Raw genomic sequence first — 19,871 nt, forward strand, 5'->3', positions numbered from 1 at the left:
TAACACTGGTTCAACATCATCACAAAATTGAATTCTTGCCCTATTTTTTTTTTGCTTTGGCATGAGTATTTTATTTTATTTGAGTACTGAAGATTGAACCCAGGACTTTGTACACAAGACAAGGGCTCTGCCACTGAAATACATCCCTATCTCTGGCTTGAGTACTTAAGATATTACTTTACCAATTTCATCTAACATCAAACCCATATTAAAAATCCACAATTGTTCCCCAAATGTTATTTTATCACTGACTTGTTATTCCACTTTTAGTGATTGGACTGATGATATATGCAATGGAATATTATTTAGTCATAAATAAGAATGAAATCCTGTCATTTGCAGTAAAATGGATGGAGGACATTATGTTAAATGGAATAAAGCAGACACAGGAAGACAAGTAACACATGTTCTCTTTCATATGTGGAAGTTGAAAGAATATCAATCTGAAAGTAGACTAGTGATTACTAGAGATTGGGAAGGGTGTGTGTGTGTGTGTGTGTGTGTGTGTGTGTGTGTGTGTGTGTGACAATGGAAAAAGAATGGGTGGATTTGATTAGGGCATGCTGTATGCATGTATGGAATTATCACACCAAACTCCATTAATATGCACAAATAATATGCCTTAATAAAATAAAGTAAATATAGAAATAGTGTCCAAAGATGTTTTCCTTCTTTAAAAAAATTGACTGAGATGTAAGTAGTGTTAGCCTAATACCTCCATTATAAAGTTCCTCTTCAACCTTTCTCCCAATAGTATTAGCAGTTATTAAAGTGCTTTGTCCAGATCAATTATTTCATTAAAGGGATGCAAAGTTGTGATTTTCTTCTTCTCTCACTTCTTCTATTATGTTTATTAGTTGGAATTCCTCTGTAATACTAAATAGAGTTGGGATAGTGGGAAAATTTTTGTTCCCCTTCTCAAATGGAAAGGTTAAATTGCTTCACTATAAATGATAATATTGCTGCTTTTCTTTTCAAGTTTAAAAAAACCCTTTATCAGACCCAGAAAGTTTCCCTTTATGCCTAGTTTTCAGTTATTTTTTTTTAAACATGAGATGATCTAGAATTTTATTAAATTACTTCTCTGCATCTGCTGAAATTATTATTTCCTCCTTTTATTATGTTAATAGGATGAATGAATATATATAATGAGATTAATGAATATATATATGTATACACACATATATCCATAATATATCCACATATTTATATATATGTATACATATATATCCACATATCTATCTATATCTATCTATATCTATATCTATCTATCTATCTATATATAAAACTTTAAAAAATAAACATGTATTAGTTTGTGTTCTCCAAGAAGTATATGCCAGGGAAAGATTAGACATGTAAGATATTTTTGGGGTCAAATGATCACAGAGAACCAATAGGACAGCATTAGAGTTGGCAAGAAGACTGCAACAAGTTCAACACCTGTGAAAAGAGAGGACAAAGAAAGGAGGATAGGGCAAGGGGAATCTTGTACCACAACAGTAATAAGAAAGTTTTATCAAGTCAGTAGAAAGGTTTTGTGGCAGAGTCCTCTGTTAGACGAATTTTGAGACTAGTATCCTTGCCATGCATGGCTGTGGGCTGAGAATACAAGGGAAAACATGGCTTCCCCAGGAACACTGGTAGACCCAGCCGGGTGGAAGATGGGGTGCCAGTCAGAGTGCTCCCTGGAGCAGATCAGATCTGCCTGTTCCAACTGCAATTGTGAAGAGACAGGGGCAGCAACCCCAAACTGAGAAGAATAAGTACCCAACCTCTCCATCTATAGAAGCTTGAGTCCCACCATGAGGTAAGGCATCCACACTTTCCGATATAGTAGTTAAGGCTGAGGGAAACTTAGATTGAATAGTGGAGGACAGAGAGAGTGAGCACCACTTATGGTCCCAGAGAGGAAGTGAAATGGAATCACCATATCTTACCAATGTCCCTTCTGTATATTTCTTTCAGTGAGACCATGGAAGAGCTGCAGCCTAGACCTGAGTAAAGACATAGATCTGTGTAGGGCAAGGTGTGGACTATGGTGGCCATGATAATCTACCATTCTCTGTCATGTCTTTCATGGATTACTAATACACTAGAAGAAAACATGGGAGATTAAAAGGAAAGAAACTCAGAGTATAAGAAAGTTCTAAGTATTATCTATAGCCAAGAAATCATCAAAGAAAAGATTGATAAATTCAACTATTAACAAAAAATTGCAGACAAATGTTTTATGCAAAGTCAAATGTCAAAATACAAACAAAATATTGAATTCATATCATAAAGCCCTGAATATTTTAAAACATATATTACATGCCTAATTCAATAGGAAAAAAGTCAATAGTGTCAGTCTCAACAGATAGTGACAGCAAGCTCCAAAATCTCACTGGTTCAAGCACCAAATTTATTTCTCGGCAGTGTTTTGTATCTTTGTGGATCAGAAGGGCTCTTTCCCACGTTGCCATCACTGTGGGACCTGTGCTCATAAGTAGCTACCTCCTGACACATTCTTGGTAACTGTGACAGAGAAAGGAAACCCTGAAGGATATTGTACTAGAATTAAATCTAGGCCTGAAAGTGATACTCATCAGTTCCTCTCACAAACCATTGGCCACAACTAGCCTTAAGGAGAGGGGCTGTGCCATGTTCTGTTGCCCAGATGGAGAGGAGAAGTTGATGTTGGTGAGCACAGAGGTCTGTCTCTTTGCCAATCCACAGTCTATGACTTGTTTAGTTTCCCCATTGAAGGTCTAGTCAAAGAAAGACGGTGGCATATTTCATTACATTTCACATGCTGGTCATTAAAGAAGTAAAAAATTCCTCTCTTTCCAAAATTGGTAGTGACATTTTTCTGATCAACAGAGTGAATTTGGGGATCTGTGAGGTAGATGAGTCCTTTTCCATTACCAGTCACCCAACCTAAAAGAGAAATGGATGCATCTGAGTATTAAGTTCCCTACAAATGTCAATCAAGAATTTTAGGGGAAAAACATATACACACACAAATGCTTAAAGAGGTGTTTTTAAAATTTGGTCATCTATGGTTTATATGTTAGTAAGTTTTTGCTAAGGAGTCTGGGCTGCATAACCCAATGCTTGGCTTAAGAAAAACTGAATATTGCATAATTATTTTTGTTTAAGTTGACATACGAGATCACCAATTTCAAGGCATTAGAGAGCAATATAAAACACTTAGAATAATGATGACAATCACAATATTGCATTTTACTTTGATGACTTGGAAGCTTCTTTAATGCCTTAGTCATTGATTCATGTAGTCATCTGTCTAGGCCACAGATATTCACTGAGTGGAAACTGTGAAACATCATTTTTAGAAACTGGGGATACGGCAGAGAACAAGCTAACAATCTTTGTATTCATTGAGCGTGCAATCTCGTGAAGGAGGACAGATTGATAAACTACAAATAATTAAAACATTTAATATGACAAAGTAAGAAATCATGTGGAGATAGAATAGGGAAGGTCTTGAGGTGGTCATGTGGGCATTACTAAAATAATTTTAATAAATTACATTTGCCATTTACACCAAGTGTAGAATAAGACCTCTGATGAGTGCAATGCCAGACAAATAAATACATTAGTGCAGATTTTAAAAGAAGTCAGATGTAAGTACACACAGCTTTCTCTTCCATAATGGTCCCAATTATGAAGCTCCACACTACCCTTTTAGTAAGGGTAAAGAGCTGGAGAAAATAAAAATGGAAAAATGATTTTGACATGTGAAAAAAATCAATAAGAAATCTGCTTGAGGGAAGTAAAAAATACTGTTCCGGATTTTGCCCTGGAATTAAAACTAACAAATAAGAGTCAGACCTCCTCATTGATTATGTGACACAATGTACACTTATAGAAGTATCAGACATTGTGTTCTTTCAAGAATCATTTACTACACAGAGTAAAATGAATTAATTCCAAATAATGTCCTATATACTAAATAATCTACTTAAAATGATTAAGGAAAACTTTCAAAAACTTACATTCACAAGCAAGTAATATTTGAAATAAAACACTATTCCAGTTTCTCATACCTTGTAAATCAACCACAACATCTTTATGATTAGAAAACTCATAAGAAAAATGGCCATAAGCCAAGCCATATTCCGTGGCTTTGTATTCTGTTTTCACAACCTTGGCATTATTTGATAATTTTACAAATTCTCCCAGGATATAAGGCTCCACACTGATACATCCCTTTATTGTCTTGCCTTCTAAAATCTGAAAAATAGAAACAGAGACAGTATATAGCATAATGGTTAAGGCCATGACCTCTTCAGGTGGATAGCTCTCAGTTTGGATTTTGTTACTCTTCTTCTCTAGACCTAGTCTCCACACCTCTAAAGTGTATACTATTAACATTCAATAACTATCTTTTAGTTTTGTTAAAAGGATTATATGACAAAATGCGGTTAAGTGCTCAGCATTGTATGTAGCATATAACAGAACCTAAAGTTACTATTGTTCATATAGTAAAGTGCTCACTTAAAAATTAGACCATGAAGAACCAGGTGCGTTGGCACACGCCTGTAATCCCAGAGGCTCTGGAGGCTGAGACAGGAGGATCGTGAGTTCAAAGCCAGCCTCAGCAATGGTGAGGTGCTAAGCAACTCAGTGAAACCCTGTCTCTAAATAAAATACAAAACAGGGCTGGAGATGTCGCTCAGTGGTCGAATGCCCCTGAGTTCAATCTCTGGTACCAATAAATAAATTGGCCCTAAATTTCTGATCCTCCTGCTTTAACCTCCTGAATAACTGGGATTACTTGAAAAAAAAATTAGATCATGAAGTAACCTACCCTTGGGGCTAGCTTGCCGGGGTATAAGAACAGATCATGCTATGGGACTCTGGGTTGGAATATCAATTTGGTCATCTCTGAGTGATGTGATCTACTTTGCAGAGTTGTTTTAAAGGTTAATGTTTGCAAAATGCCTGGTACAGTATGTGACTTAAAGATGGTGAAAAATTGGACGATGGCTATAATTATTAAGAACAATAAAAGAGGTTAAAAATATCTCTGGCAATGGAAAAAAATCACGGTAAGTATGAATGTATTAAGAATCTAATATATTTAGGGAAGAGAAAACTCAGGGGCTGGAGTTGTGGCTCAGTGGTAGAGTACCTGCCTAGTATGTATAAGGCACTGAGTTTGATACTCATCACCATATAAAAAATAAAAATAAAGGTCCACTGCCAACTTAAAAAAAAGAGAGAGAGAGAAAACTCAGTAGGGATATTTACCTTAATTAATTAATTATTAGTTTTTGCAATGCTGGGCATTGAGCCCAGGACTTTGCCCATGCTAGGCAAGTGCTCTGCCTCTGAGATACATCCCCAGCCTTTCTTAAAATTTATTTTGAGACAGGGTCTTTCTAAGCTGTCCATATTGGCCCTAAATTTCTGATCCTCCTGCCTCAACCTCTTGAATAGTGGGATTAAAGCTTGCTCCATTATGCTGGCCAACTTTATCTATTTCAAGGAATATTTAGTGAAAAGAGAATTATCCCAATGACCCCAGAAGGCACAGCCATGGGCAGAAAACAGAGGAAGACAGACTTGGGCCAAATCTAATAGCTTTCACAATTATTTAAATTATATTAAAAGGATGATAATTATTTAAAAAAATAAAGGTGTTTATGCTATAATTTGGTATCAGTTGGTTGAAGGAGGAGGGGACAAACAGAAGTAAAATGGGATTTATGAGTAGTGTTGAGAGGATAACTCATTAGGTATGATCTCTAGGGTCTCTTCTTTCTCTGAAAGTAAGAGACAATACAACAAGAAAGTCTACTAAAAATACTACCTTGACCATGAGGGATCAGATACCAGGATCAACAGATATATAAATGTGACTTGGAAGATCTAAATGATGCACTGATGGGGATGGAGGGTCACGTTTCTTACATATCTGTCTAAGAACATGAAACTGATGAAACAGATGAAGGATTCTAGAAATCTGAGTTTACTGGATTTTTACCAGAACAATGATAGAGGTAGACAGATTGGTAATAAAAATCAAAATTATTATTATTATTATTATTTTTTGTGGTACTGGGAACTGAACCCAGGGCTTACACACATGCTAGGTGAGGGCTCTAACACTGATCTACATCCAGCCCTCCCCCTCAACCCTCCCTCCCCCGCTCCCTGCCTGTTTTCTTTAGTTGTAGATGGACACAGTACATTTTTTTTTTGAGAGAGAGAGAGAGAGAGAATTTTTTAATATTTTTATTTTTAGTTTTCGGCCAACACAACATCTTTGTATGTGGTGTTCAGGATCGAACCCGGGCCTCACGCATACCAGGCGAGCGCGCTACCGCTTGAGAAACATCCCCTGCCCAGTACATTTACTTTATTTATTTTTATGTGGTGCTGAAGATCGAACCTCACACATGCCAGTTGAACGCTCTACCACTGAGCCACAACCCTAGCCCCCTTTTTGTTTTATTTTGAGACAGGGACTTGCCAAGTTGATCAGGCTGGCCTTGAACTTGAGATCACCTGCTGCTTCAGCTTCCCAAGTAGCTGGAATTACAGCCATGCAATGTACCACTGCACCTGGCTAACATAATATGTATTTATAGGTCTGTTTAACACAACCCTTGCTCTTAAAAACCTTACCAGTAATATTGTGGAGGGGATGTAGAATATCTGCGTTGGGATTTTTTGTTCATAGAGTCTCTTGTTAAACTCTGTCACGTAGTACTGTGCAGTCATCTGCCGCTCCACATCAATGAAGTGGTGCCAGAGCCCCTTCTGCTCTTTATATTCTTTCCCAACATATCTATGAATAGAGAAAATCCACATAACATAGTAAAGTGATATTTTTTTTAACTACAGAATAAAATTGAGAAGATTAAAAAGAGATCTCAAAAATGCTTGAGAGATATTACTTTTTTCTCTCTTATCTGGTCAATATTAGTTATCTTGACTTACTTTGTGATTCAAATGCTTTTGTCAGAACCACCTGAGCAATGTTAGAATAATACCCAGAATAATACCAATTATAAAAGGTGTCCACTTAATGGGGGTCTTCTGATTCTTTTGTAAGCCAAGGTATTCAACATGGTAGGTGGGAAAGTGCCTAGATTCTGGAGCCAGATCTTTCACTACCTACAGTGTGGCCTTATACATACCAATTATTCAATTCAAAGCCTCTCTCTATCCCTTTCTTGTATGCGTATTTCATCCCAATGAACACTTACTGGTTATCAACACCTATTACATTCACAACAATATGCTAGTCCTAAGTGCTTTGAAAGTGTGAGACATAGTTTGTAAATCTTCCAGGGCTCACATCACAGTTGAAGAAAAAAAGATACAAGTCAGTAAATGATTAAGTAAAACAGTAAGCACTACATTTTACTGTAGCTTACACATGGTATCAGCTGATGTGGATTTATGAGCAATTTCACATGTGTCTGGAATGACCTCTAAAAAACAAAGGAAATTGTCAGAATCATAGACCTCAATGAGAACAAATTCTCTCCAGAAGTTTCTGAATCCAATATATAATGGAATCTAAGGAGGCAATAGTTTGGGCCATTCAGACTCCCGAGGATCAGGAAGCAATTCTCACAGGAGGCTGCAGAGGAGCAGCCTACATGACACGAGAAAGCAGCCCATAGAGGAGCAGTGGTCATAGTAGCTGTAGTCCAGTACTTCAGGAAGTTCTGCTCTAGACAGAACCCAAGATGGGCAGAAGATCTGGAGCAATTCAGAATTTTGCTTTGTGACTGTGGCCAGAGATGTGCACAAAGGGGTAAAACCTATGGGTGCCAGTACTGAAGTATTTCCTGAATATTCTGCCAGGGGACCTCCAGCTCTAGGTGTGGGATCACCAATCTGGGAGCAGAGAATCATTCCTTCCTTCCATTTGGACTCCAAACCATTTTATTGGAATCATTTCTCTCTGGTGAGAATTAGTGGTAGACTCTCACAGTCACTTTTCTTTTAATTTGCAAATGTCTTTATTCTGCCTTCCATGAAAGACAGTTTCAAGTGCCTGACTTCCATAGTTCCTGACTTCTATTGTTGCTGCTGCAAAATCAGATGTGTGTCTCATTAACATTTCTTTGTATGTACTCTGTCCCCCCCTCCCCCATATATACTGCTTTTAAGAGTCTTTTTTTTTTTGTCCTTGGTAGAAGGACAAAATTTTATTTAATTTTATTAAATTACATTTAATTTAATTAAATTAATTTAATTAAATTTTATTTAATTTTTTTTCAGTGCTGGGGATTGAACCCAGGACCTTGTGGATACTAGAAAGGTGTTCTTCCACTGGAATGTTCTACATTCCAGATCTGTCCTTGGTATTCTGAAGTTGGACTATTATGCAGAAGTAGATTTATGATTGTCTGCCTTCATTTCTTTCTTCCTTCCTTCTTGTTTCTGTTTCTATACTCCTTGAGATTAATTGTGATTCTTGTATTTGAAGATTAGTGTTTTTTGAATTCTGGGAAATTACCAGAAATTTTCTAATCAAACATTGCTCCTGTTCTATTGGCTCTTTTATCTCCTTCTGATCAGCTGCATATTAAACCTTCTCATTCCATTCTCCACATCTCTCAGTCTCAATTTATTTCTCATCTTAGATCCTCCTAGGATATATACTGGTACATTAGTTTCCTAAGAATGATGTAACAAGGTACACAAACTAAGCGGCTTAAACAGCAGAACTTGATTTTCTCACAGTTCTGGAGCCTAGGAGTCCAAAGTCAAAGTGCCAGTAGGATCATGCTCCCTCTGAAGGCAATAAGGAAGGATCTGTTCCAGGGCCCCCTCATCGTTTCTGGAAGTTCCTTGCCTTGTGGCTGCATACTATAATTCTCACGTGGTATTCTCTGTGTGTGCACCTATCTCCAGATGTCTTCCTTTTTAAAAAAAACAATTACACTGGGCTAGGGGCTCACCTAGTGTGGCCTCATCTTAACTGCCTCTGAAATGACTTGATTTACAGTCTGAGTACTTGGAACTTCAACATATGATTTTTGGGGTGTTTGCGGGGTACAATTCAGCTCAAAATGCCTTTATTGACCACTTACATATGTGACTTTGGGCAAGTTTTTTTAAAACATCTTTGTGCCTCAGTTCCTTCATGTATAAAATGGGGACAATAATAGCATTTACCTCATTAGGTTTTTGGAGGATTAACTGAATCAGTCTGTGAACCACTTCAAATAGGGCCTGGCACCTGGTTAAGTGCATTTGCATGTTTACTGTTATAATAGTCAACTTTTCAACTTTTACTGTTTAAAGAGGCATTCAACTTCTTTCTTTCTTTCTGTGTCTCTTCTCTTTCCCCTTTTCTTTTTTTTTTTTTTTTAGTTTGGACTGGGGATTAACCCAGGGGTGCTCTACCACTCAGCCACATCCCTGGCCTATTATGTAGTTTATTTAAAGACAGAATCTCACTGAGTTGCTTATAGCTTTGCTAATTTGCTGAGGCTGGCTTTGAACTTGCAATCCTCCTGCCTCAGCCTCCTGAGCCACTAGGATTACAGGTGTGCACCACCGCACTCAACTTTTCCCATTTTATTTCTTACATTATTTGGATTTAGATAAATAAAGAATAAGATAAACTTTTTAAAAGTTTTGGCTTATAGGTCATTTAAGAATATAAATAGTATAAAGTTAGGTCTTAAAATCAATTAACTAATTTTTCAGATGAGGTTCTGTTTGAAGTTTTCATCAAGAACTAAGGCCAGCACTGAGGCTGTATGTAGCTTAGTGGTAGAGTGCTTGGCACTAAGCTACATACAGCACATATAAATAAGCTACATACAGCACATATAAATAAAGAAAATAAAGGTATAAAAATATTATGAACAAAAAAAGAACTAAGGCCAAGTAGAAAAATTTTTTAGACACTTTCCTCAGTGCATGCTTTTGTTGTTTGTTTACTTTTTTGTTTTCTGGTACTAGGGATTGAACCCAAGGGCACTTAACCACTGAACATTTTTTTATTTTGATAAAGATCTCACTAAGTTGCTTAGGGTCTTGCTAAGTTGCTGAGGCTTGCCTCAAACTTGTGATCCTCATCAGCATGTATGCCTCAGCCTCTGGAGTTGCTGGAATTACAGGCATGTACCCCTGCATCCAGCAGGAGTGGAATTTTTAAAAGATAATATTTCTGAAAGCTGCTAGTGGTAGCACACACCTGTAATCCCAGTAGCTTAGGAGGCTGAGGCAGGAGGATTATAAGTTTGAGGCCACCTCAATAATTTAGTGAGACCCTATGTCAAAACAAAAAATAAAAAGGACTCAGGGTGTAGCCCTGTGGTAGAGTACCCCTGGTTCAATCCCCAGTACCAAAAATGGAAAAAAATAAGAAAGAGACAATCATTCCATTGAGAAAGTGCCATCACTGAATCCCTACTTTCCATGAGTGGTCTCTAAACTCACTATTCTTTGTATATACCTTTTGTCTCTAACTGTCCCCCATCCCACCCTGCCCCAAACTCCTATGGAGGGTACCTAAATGGTCCAGTGAATACTTACATCCCTGGACATGCTTCATTCCTGGCCAGAGGATAGAGAATCTTCCTGCCTTTTTTTTTCTTCTTTCTGTAGACTCACCTACTTATTTAAAAGTGTGGTTTCCATAGTTTAGCCTCTTGGCCAGCATTTTTAGTGAGTAAGGCTCTCTGACCTACCATATGACCAGGAACTCCATTTTTCTTATCTGCATAGTGGGCCTAAAAATGTTTCCCAGTGAGTTTGAGATGATGAATATAGGACATCCAGCAAAATGGCTGATATAACATGGTCTTCAATAATGGTAGCTGTCATTAACTAACTAGTGATAAAAAGAGAAAAGGGTAGAAATCTGAAAACATACATTTTGGCCATTTTCCCAGCCCTTTCAAAAATCTCATGAATGAGTACTTAGCAGAATGGGAAGATGAGCCCATTTTACATTGGTGACATAGATATTTTTTCAGTTATACCTTCCCAGCGTTTCTTCCTGATGGAGATAATGAACCCAAAAGGCATTTCTTTGCTTGCCTTTCTTCTTCACATTTAGGTAATCTCCCAAATACACAGCAGTTTCCTGGGCTGTCCACAGTTCAGACTTCTTGGAATATTTTAACAAAAGAGCATCTGGAAAAGAGGTAAGAAGAGAGTAGGGCGAAGTTTCCAAAGAATGTTACAAATCTTGAATAAAGTTGAAGAAACATGAGTCCTAAACCAAGCCATCTGAAATCTTCATTTTTTTTTTTTAAATTGAAATGCACTTAACCAGGTGCCAGGCCCTATTTGAACTTCATTAACTATTAAAAAGTTAATGAAGTACAATAAAAAGGTACATTTTGCCGGGAAGAATGGTGTAGGCATTCAGCTTGAGCAGACTGTAGGCACCTTGGTGGGTAATTATCAAGATTGTCCCTGAGCAACCCTGGGAGGCTTCCCAGCACACTAGAAATAAGTGGGACTATTCTCACAGTGGTATGTGGAGCTTTATGACAGGTCCTCGGTGTTCCTTGGGTAGGAGGGCCTGGGTGTATGCTATGTACACTTTTGCTTTATAACTGTCGGTTCTGTACATCTGAAATGGGTTGTATTGAATACATGCATTAAGTTTATTGTAAAAAGTAAAGACAAACTGAAATGAGGGAAAAAATAACAATAAGGCAATTACCTAATTTGAAGAAATGTGATTCTGAAATTGCAGCATCTCACAGTCGTAGGGAAAACCCTGTCACTAGCAAAATTTTGCTTGTTTTTAGCAACAACCTGATGTGTATTTTAGTCTGACTTCAAGGTGCCTTCAAGGGTGGGAAAAATATTGGAATGCTTTCAAGCAGAAGCCCTCAACATTGGCTTTATATGAAATCATCAGGAAGTTCCCAGGACATCCTGGTGGTTGGATTCATTCCCCAGACCCACTGGATGGGGCTGTCTGGGATGAGGCATTGGAAGTTTTAAAAAGCTTCCAGGAGATTCTACTGCAGTGCCCTGATTAAGAACTACTACTTCATATCTAGTATTTAGTAATCAACATAGCTTATTTCTTCTGAGATGCACTTTACAATAGTTTTTTTTCCCTCATTCAAATGACTCTTCTGTATATTGGAAAGGCATTATATACTATGTTTCTCTGGGCTGAAAGAAGAACCTTCATGCTATCTTTCACCCAGTCTCTCTTTTAGGCTGTGACAGACATATTGACTGCAGGTGGCTCCAGCCCAGCGTCCCTGCTGTAGGAAATGACTTTAATAAGAAGTTTCTGCTAATTGCAACCATAGGGGTCCTATAGTTTGAACATCTGTGTCCCCTTAGAATTCTAATGTTGAAATCCTAACCCACAAGATGATGGTATTAGGAGGTAGAGCTTTTGGGATGTGAGTAAGCCATGGGGTTGTGACCTTATAAATGAGGCTCTTTGACCCTTCCACCCTGTGAGGACACTGGGAATTCCCAAGGATACAGAACTATGATAAATAAAATTCTGTTGTTTATAATCTCCTTTGTTTACAGTTTTTATTATAGAAGCCCAAAGAGACTAAGAGAAAAGGGCACATAATCAATTCTTTGGCTGGTAAGAAAATGCTTAGATGGACAAGTGTGAAAATCTCTATCCACAAGAAAGATGATATTTAACTAAGACTCTTCTCCTTGATTTTTTTTTAAAGTATCAGGGATTGAATCCAAGGGTGCTTAAGCACTGAGCCATCTCTCTCCAGCCCTTTTAATTTTGAGACAGGCTCTTACTAAGTTACTTAGGGCCTCGCTAAGTTGCTGAGGCTGGCTTTGAACTCAAGATCCTCCTGCCTCAGTCTCCTTTTTCTTGAATTTGAATAAGGAAAAATAGAAGTCAGCTAGTTGGTAAAGAGAAGTAAAAGAGGAGACAGATGCTGAATGAATGATTGACTGTCCAGAGCAGTTTTAAATCCTGAATGATAGCGGTGTTAAGGCCTCTGAAATTCCTGTCTCCCTTTCTGCCTCACATGTCCTGCTAGCCTCGAGCATGTGAAGTAAGCTTGAGCAAATCTCTATTCTTGGTCACCATTAAGGTCTGTCACACAAAGGGTGAGGGAGGCCCCTGCAGTTTACATTTCTCTGTGGAACTCACAAAGTACAACAAAGAATAAAACATTTGTCATGAGCTTTTTTTTTTTTTTTTTTTTTTTAAATATTTTTCAGTTGTAGATGAACATAATACCTTTGTTTGTTTTTATGTGGTGCTGAGGATGGAACCCAGTGCCTCACATGTGTTAGGCAAGTGCTCTACCACTGAGCCACAACTCAGCCCTGTCATGAGCTTTAAGTGGTCTATACAACAAGATTTTCAGAGGGCCCCAGAAGTAGTTGATTCCAGCATCTGTATAGTCTGAAAAGGCTGCACTTACTGTGAGCTCGTTGGAGTTGACTGGGCTTAAAAACGCCTGTATTTTCCAGTCTCTGAAACAGCCAATCATGCCTGACTCCTGCCAAGAGTTTGTCCAGGTCATCGGGCTGCAGGGTTTGAGCCTCAAGGACTTCTTTCCTCATTTTTCCTAGCGATGAGACAGAAGAAGAACTTCCACTGGAATTCAGAGAAGACCATAAGCTTTCCCCCTCAGAAGAACCACTGGAAAATGTAGGTGACTTCAACCACCATGAAAGGGATGAGCTGGAGCTCTGGCTGCAGTTTAGCATGTGTCCGGGTTCATTTCCTTCTTCTGTGGTGGCACCATCCTCGCTGAGCACAGGAAAGGGACTGTTACTGTTAACAGAGGAACTGGGGGTCTCAGTCCTCTGACCAGGTGGCTGTCCCATGGTGCATGGTCTAGGACAGTCATGTCCACCTGAGGAGCAGACATCTGTACTGTCAAAGAGGTGGCCCTCCTCATCCTCTGTTGGGGCATCAGGGTCAATGCCCTGCTTCCTGACTGAGCCACCACCCACCTTTTCTGAGTCAGGATGTTGAAGAGACTGATAAGTGAAAGAGCTACATGCCAACATGGAACTGTGGCCCTGAGAACTGCCCATGACTACACGACAGTCTAAAGGCACATCTTTTGTGCTTTCCTCTGTTTCTCCTTCTGGGTCCACCCAGAAGAAGCTCTCTTTAAATACAGGGCCCACATATTTCTCATGGAGTTCTTTTCCCTTTTCTTCCCCATGTCTGTCTTCGACATCATAGTTGGTTTCTGGAAAATCATCGATTATTTCAAAGTCTTCTTCTTCTTGGATTGAAGGACAGGTGGCCATGTGCTTGAACCTACCAGAATCAGAAGACCAAGAAGCAGAACTACATGAGGGTTGCAAGTGAGCAGAAGTATGGCCAGGTCCTGCATGTTGGACTGCCTGGACACCTTCTGGAGCTTCTTCTGATAGCCCTGCATCAGAGACCAAGCCCGTGTGGGTTGTGTTGTGAGGACAGAAGGTTGTGAAGGGCATGCGTTTGTGTGGTTGGCCCTGAGAAGGCTTTAAACTGTCATCTGGGGATATTTGGAGAGAAACCTTGTGAAGCTCTGAAGACAATGATCGCACAGCTCTGTGATCCCTGCCGTTCTCCAGCTCCTCAGATGGGGCAGTGGAACACTGGGTGTCCACAAGATGTTCTTCTTTGCTAGATTGTTTTCTAGCTGATCTGTCATCGATAGGATCATTCACTTCCTCCCAGCTTGAAGAAGAACTAAGCCCTGATAACTTGCTCCAAGTACTGGAGCTCTGGCTGTTGCTCAGAGACTTGTGGCAGACATCTCCCCCCACATTGCTGTGGTCAGGCGGCTCAGTCTCAGTCTCCACATCTTGATCCAGGGAGACTCGGAATGCCTCAGAATGGGTCCAGTTTCTCCTTCCTACCCTTCTGGGTATCTCTGGACCCGTGCCTTTTTGTGAGCATGGTTTGTCTTGAGTCGCAGTCATGGTATCTGTGGTTGTTTTTGTTTCTGTTTTTAAAGCAGTGATACAGACTCCTGTTTTTATGTCTTTTAGTTTATTTTTGTTGCTCCCACAAATGTTTTCAAAAACCTCACACACGGAGGTATGGTGCTGTGAATAGGTTTCAAGGATTTTATGGAAATCCACTTGTCCATGCAAGAGAGGTTTACTCAATCCGTACTTGAAACTCTCTGGGACATAAGATCTGTCATCTAAATTTGAGAAGCTTTGGACCTGTAAATGATCCTTCACCTGGCTGATAACAGACATGACCTCTCGAGACAGAGATTCTCTGTCCTGACTTCTGGAGGAAGTACTGAAAGCGTACAGCTTCTTCATGGCTTCGTTACAGAGCTGACTCGCGGCACAGACTGCGTGCGTCTCTCCGTGGAGTCTCCGGTGCACTGTGGTGAGACCGAAGGCGGCTTTGATGAAGCTATGAAGTTCCTGTTTTCCGGTAACTACCTGATCATCTCTCTTGGTGAGAAGGCCGATCTCAAAGGCCTCTTTGGCTTCACACAGATACAAGTTTTTCATTCTTGGAGGACAGTCATTAGAACTAGTGTATGATAATAAGCATGTGCCACGGATATTCTGTGGAAAACACAAACAGAGAGTCAGATATTGAGTGGCAAACTGAAAGCAAATCAGGATAAACTTTTCCCTCCTAGAAGATAATCATTTGAAATATTATAAACCGATGCCACACATCTTCTGAGGGAAATGCACACTTTGAGTTAAGGATTGATGTCTTTTTGGTGAATCAGAAGAAGAGACTTGGAGGTCAGGGATTAGCTGGTATGAAGGGATAAGAAATTAGCTTTAAAGGCTTCCTACTGTAGCCCTGATACTTTTTTGATTAAAGATGGCAGAAGTATGGCCCTTGCTGTTTTAGCAAACAATCTATACATGGAATAGGGACATAATAAGTTTCTCTATGCAGTAAGGTTGTTTTAACACATCACTCACTTAACAATAGCCCAAACAATAGAGGTTTTCAAATCCATTTGTGCATTAGAATCATCTTTGCAATAAGAGTCATCCCTCCATATTGGTGGATTGGTTTCAGGACCCCATACGGAGACCAATATCTGTGCCTGCTCAAGTCTCTTATATGAAATGACATAGAATTTGCATAGTCTATGTGCATCCTCCCACGTACTTTAAATCATCTCTATTCACTTACAATACTTAATACAAAGTAAATGCTATGTAAATAGTTGCTGTACTGCATTATTTAAGGAATAATGGCAAGGACACAAAAGTTTGCATGTGTTTAGTATGGATTCAACTTTTTGCTCCCATCAATATTTTTGATCCAAGTTTGGTTGAATCTGCAGATTTGGGACCCACAGACATGGAGGATCAATTGTACTTCAAAGTGGAAGATGGCTGGATATCCATCCCATAGATTTGTATTTAATGGACCTAAGATAGAGCCCAAGAGTATGCATTTTGAAGAGCCTCCTTGGGTGAGTCTAATGCGCTGTCAGGCTTGGAAACCACTATTGGAGAACAGAAAACATTCTGTGCTTGGGCTGAATAATTTAGCTCCCATCAGGATGTGGCCACTCTAACTGAGCATTTTTTTCCTATGGCAAGTCTCATCACAGCTGCCAATCATGAGGCATACTGCTTACTTTAAGCCTACACCTTTCCCTCCCACTGGTTGCAGAGGGGGGCACCCCAAGGAAAGGAACGGGGGAGGGGTGGGCTGCACTCTATTTACCACAGCTGTGAGCACGAACAGGGGTGTGTAGGCACTGAAGGCAGCTGCCAGTTTGCAGGCTTCCGCAGCCGACAACAAATGGTGGTCAAACTCCTTGAGCAAGCCCTGCAAGAACACGGGAGGCAAAGTGGAGGGTGATGATTCATCCGTTAGCAAAAACAGGTGGTGGAGTCCCTTTGCTTTTCTTTTAGGATCCTGAGGGCCCCTTGCTTCTCATCACAAACCTTTTAGAACAGCGCCAAGAAAGAGGAAGTGGATTTAAAGACCCCAGGGTGCTGATCGTCCTTTTCCCCAGGTCGACACACTCTTCATATTCCACCTCTCCACTCCAGAGAGGGCCTAGTATGTGACAATACTTGTAGTTCCTGCCTGTGTAAGTGAATCAAATGTCCTTAAAATGGTGGCAGTTCTTCATTTGCATGAACTCTTTATATCTTGTAGTCAGGTTAATTGAGGCATTTTGCATTGTTCTTGGCAAAGAGTCCTTCACAGCAATGAGGATTCATTCACTCATTCTAGAAACCTGTATTGAATAACTGCACAGGCCAGGTACTGTTCTAGACTCAGGGAGGTATAGAACAGGGAGTCTGCTGTGAGTTTACTTTCTACTGGGAAGAGGGATTTGTCAACACAAAAAGCAAATAAAATGCCTAGTATCTGAGATAATAAGAGTTCTGGAGGAAAACCAAGTAGAGAAGGGGTTACAGAGGTCTGGATTGGGAAGGAAGTTTGCAGTTTTAAATAGTCATTTTGGGTATTTAGTAGAAATGGCAATTGTAAAAAAAAAATATTCATTTCAATGCTGCCTGGAGAGAAGTTCAATGTCAACACCAATGCTCCAGGTGACAGAGACCCGGGCTCTGTTCTCCTTCTCTTACAGGTTGTGCAAACTGCAGATGTTACTTAGTTTTTCTGAAACCTCAGTCTATTTCTCTCTAAAATGGGAATGATACATTGTGCTCTGTCTACCTCATAGGGTTTATGTGGCTATACACATTTTTTTTGAGTTGCAAGTGATGTGTAAATATTAGTCATCATTATTTATTAATGATAACAGCCTGGACTAAATGACTGATGGGTAAACTGATTTGAATGAATAGTGATGGGTTTTAAATTTTTACCCCTTTATTATCAAGATGACCCAAATTTAGAAACGGAATTTTGTGATAATTTGAAATGAAATAAATAGGACTCAAAATCACTTTAAGGATATTCATTCTATTCATTCACGAAAAAAAATGTTTAATACCTTGTGTTTCCTGATTCTATGCTAGGTGCTGGGAAAATAAAGCTGAACAAGACACCACTGGACCTGTCTCCAGGACTTCTCCTGTTAATCTAAGAGGAGATTCTCTGCTCCTTGACCCCCAGTCTCCTCAGAAAGTGCTTAACTCTTTAACACCAGGAATAACATTGGCAATGCCTAGATGGTGCCAGTCTGAGCCATGTTTTTGGCATATGATAATTACCAAGTTAATCTGTGGATTGTTTTTAAACTTTTCATAATCTTTTCTGCTCATGGAAACAAAGATGTCTGCCAGGATTCCAAGTGATGTGGAAATGCCCTGTAAAGAAATCACAAACAAATCAGACTTAGAATTCAGGGCGGCTCTCATCTCATGGCTTACAGACCACGATGATCCCTCCATATGAACCTTTGACTATTATTTTAATAATAATCATTATTATTACTATGCCCTTGAAGGTACTTTTGAACTGAATGTCACTGGGCTTGAAAGACCATCACCTCTTGAGACACAGGGACTGATTGTAAACACAATTATTTTTAGTTGGGTTTCACATGATTCATACTTGCTTATACTGCTGGCCTAAATAATTGGCCCAAGAAAGGGATCTCCCATCAGATCCTAGCCACGTTGTAAAAGCATAGGCAGCAACACTGCTGACCAGCTCAGGGAAATGGAATAAATAACCGGAGGCTTCAGATAAGGAGGAGAATATTCCCCCCAAATTATAGAAAATGAAAAGATCAAACAGGAGAGTAAAAATAGGAGAGCTTAAAAATGCTACATAAACAATTCATTGAAGTCTGTGCCCACTTAACTCAAAGAATGATTTTACATATAAGCAGCTTGGGCAAGGCTAAATGAACAATAACGGATGAATGGACCAGGAGAGAGAAATAAATAGATGGTTATAAATTATTACAGAGACACTAAATATATGCCAAGAGCTCACTGTGAGCAAGGACAGAGCAAGACACAGATGCAAGTTACTAAATTTTCTGGTCTTGTGCTCATATAGAATAAATACAAACAACACAGATGGAATCGATAAATGGAAAATGAATTGCACCATAAGGACATAATCATCCAAAGACAAATATGAGAAATTAGAAAAAGAAGCATGAGACAAGGGACCTTCTTATCTGGCTGAGGAAGGGTCACATATCCTACGATGGAGGCCCATATTAGCTCTGCTGCTTCATACCACATGCCTGAAAAAGAAAAAGGAGGAACAGGGAGAAGCTTCTCATACCTGTGCTCTGGTGTTAGAAGATACCTTAGAAAACTATTACAGAAAGAAGATTCCTCAGGTTCTGTTGGGAAAACTCAGGGCTAGATTAGGTTGACACAACAATTTGTGTTTTTTTTTCAGTTGATTTAATATAGAAAACTTTCCTATTTTCTTACTTAGGAAACAATAAAATTATTATATATTTTGAATATAACATGTTAATATTCATATATATTACATATAGTTTTTTCCATGGCTTACAATAATACTAATTATTATCTTCTCTTATTTTTTTTTCAAATTTTTAACTTTAAAATTGCATGTTAAAATATAATTAGGGTCCATAAACTTTGCTTGAAAAAATTCATGACTGCCCCAAAGACCAAACAAATAAGGTGTTACAGAGGGTTTGAGATGATGTGTAACTATATATACCAAGTCCGCTGAACTGAGTCAGAGGCTAGAAATAATTAACAGCTGAAGTTGGTCATTAACAGCTATAATATACAACTGTAAATTTCTCTAACAAAATCAATAAAAATATTTTATTTTTTAAATATTCTTAACACTTCCAGGATCTTTGTGGGTTCTTTTATTTTTTAAAAATTTTTATTATTATTATTATTATTATTTATTTGTTTATTTTTTAGATGAGGGTCTTGCTATGCTGTCCAGGCTGGTCTAGAATTCTTGGGCTCAGATGATCCTCCTGCTTCAGCCACTCAAGGAGCTGGGACTGCAGGCACGTGCTACCATGACCAGCTCAGCTCCTGAGATT

At 39.0% G+C, this 19,871-nt stretch overlaps 1 protein-coding gene across 2 annotated transcripts in view; it reads right to left on the reverse strand.

Moving 5' to 3' along the window:
- Window positions 1-2,213: 2,213 nt before the first annotated feature.
- Alpk1 (alpha kinase 1) overlaps window positions 2,214-19,871 on the reverse strand; it is a 125,283-nt gene continuing 107,625 nt past the window's right edge. For both annotated transcript variants that reach the window (XM_021729661.3, XM_040292989.2), the window contains 8 exons: window positions 18,997-19,073; window positions 18,085-18,180; window positions 16,616-16,720; window positions 13,368-15,480; window positions 10,965-11,118; window positions 6,634-6,796; window positions 4,047-4,233; window positions 2,214-2,916 (listed from right to left, as the gene is read on the reverse strand). In XM_021729661.3, the coding sequence (XP_021585336.2) occupies window positions 2,717-2,916; window positions 4,047-4,233; window positions 6,634-6,796; window positions 10,965-11,118; window positions 13,368-15,480; window positions 16,616-16,720; window positions 18,085-18,180; window positions 18,997-19,073 (3,095 nt within the window). In that variant the 3' untranslated portion in view covers window positions 2,214-2,716. The remainder of the gene's footprint in view (window positions 2,917-4,046; window positions 4,234-6,633; window positions 6,797-10,964; window positions 11,119-13,367; window positions 15,481-16,615; window positions 16,721-18,084; window positions 18,181-18,996; window positions 19,074-19,871) is intronic.

The sequence above is a fragment of the Ictidomys tridecemlineatus genome, chromosome 9, assembly GCF_052094955.1.
Source record: "Ictidomys tridecemlineatus isolate mIctTri1 chromosome 9, mIctTri1.hap1, whole genome shotgun sequence".
Classification (NCBI taxonomy): domain Eukaryota; kingdom Metazoa; phylum Chordata; class Mammalia; order Rodentia; family Sciuridae; genus Ictidomys; species Ictidomys tridecemlineatus.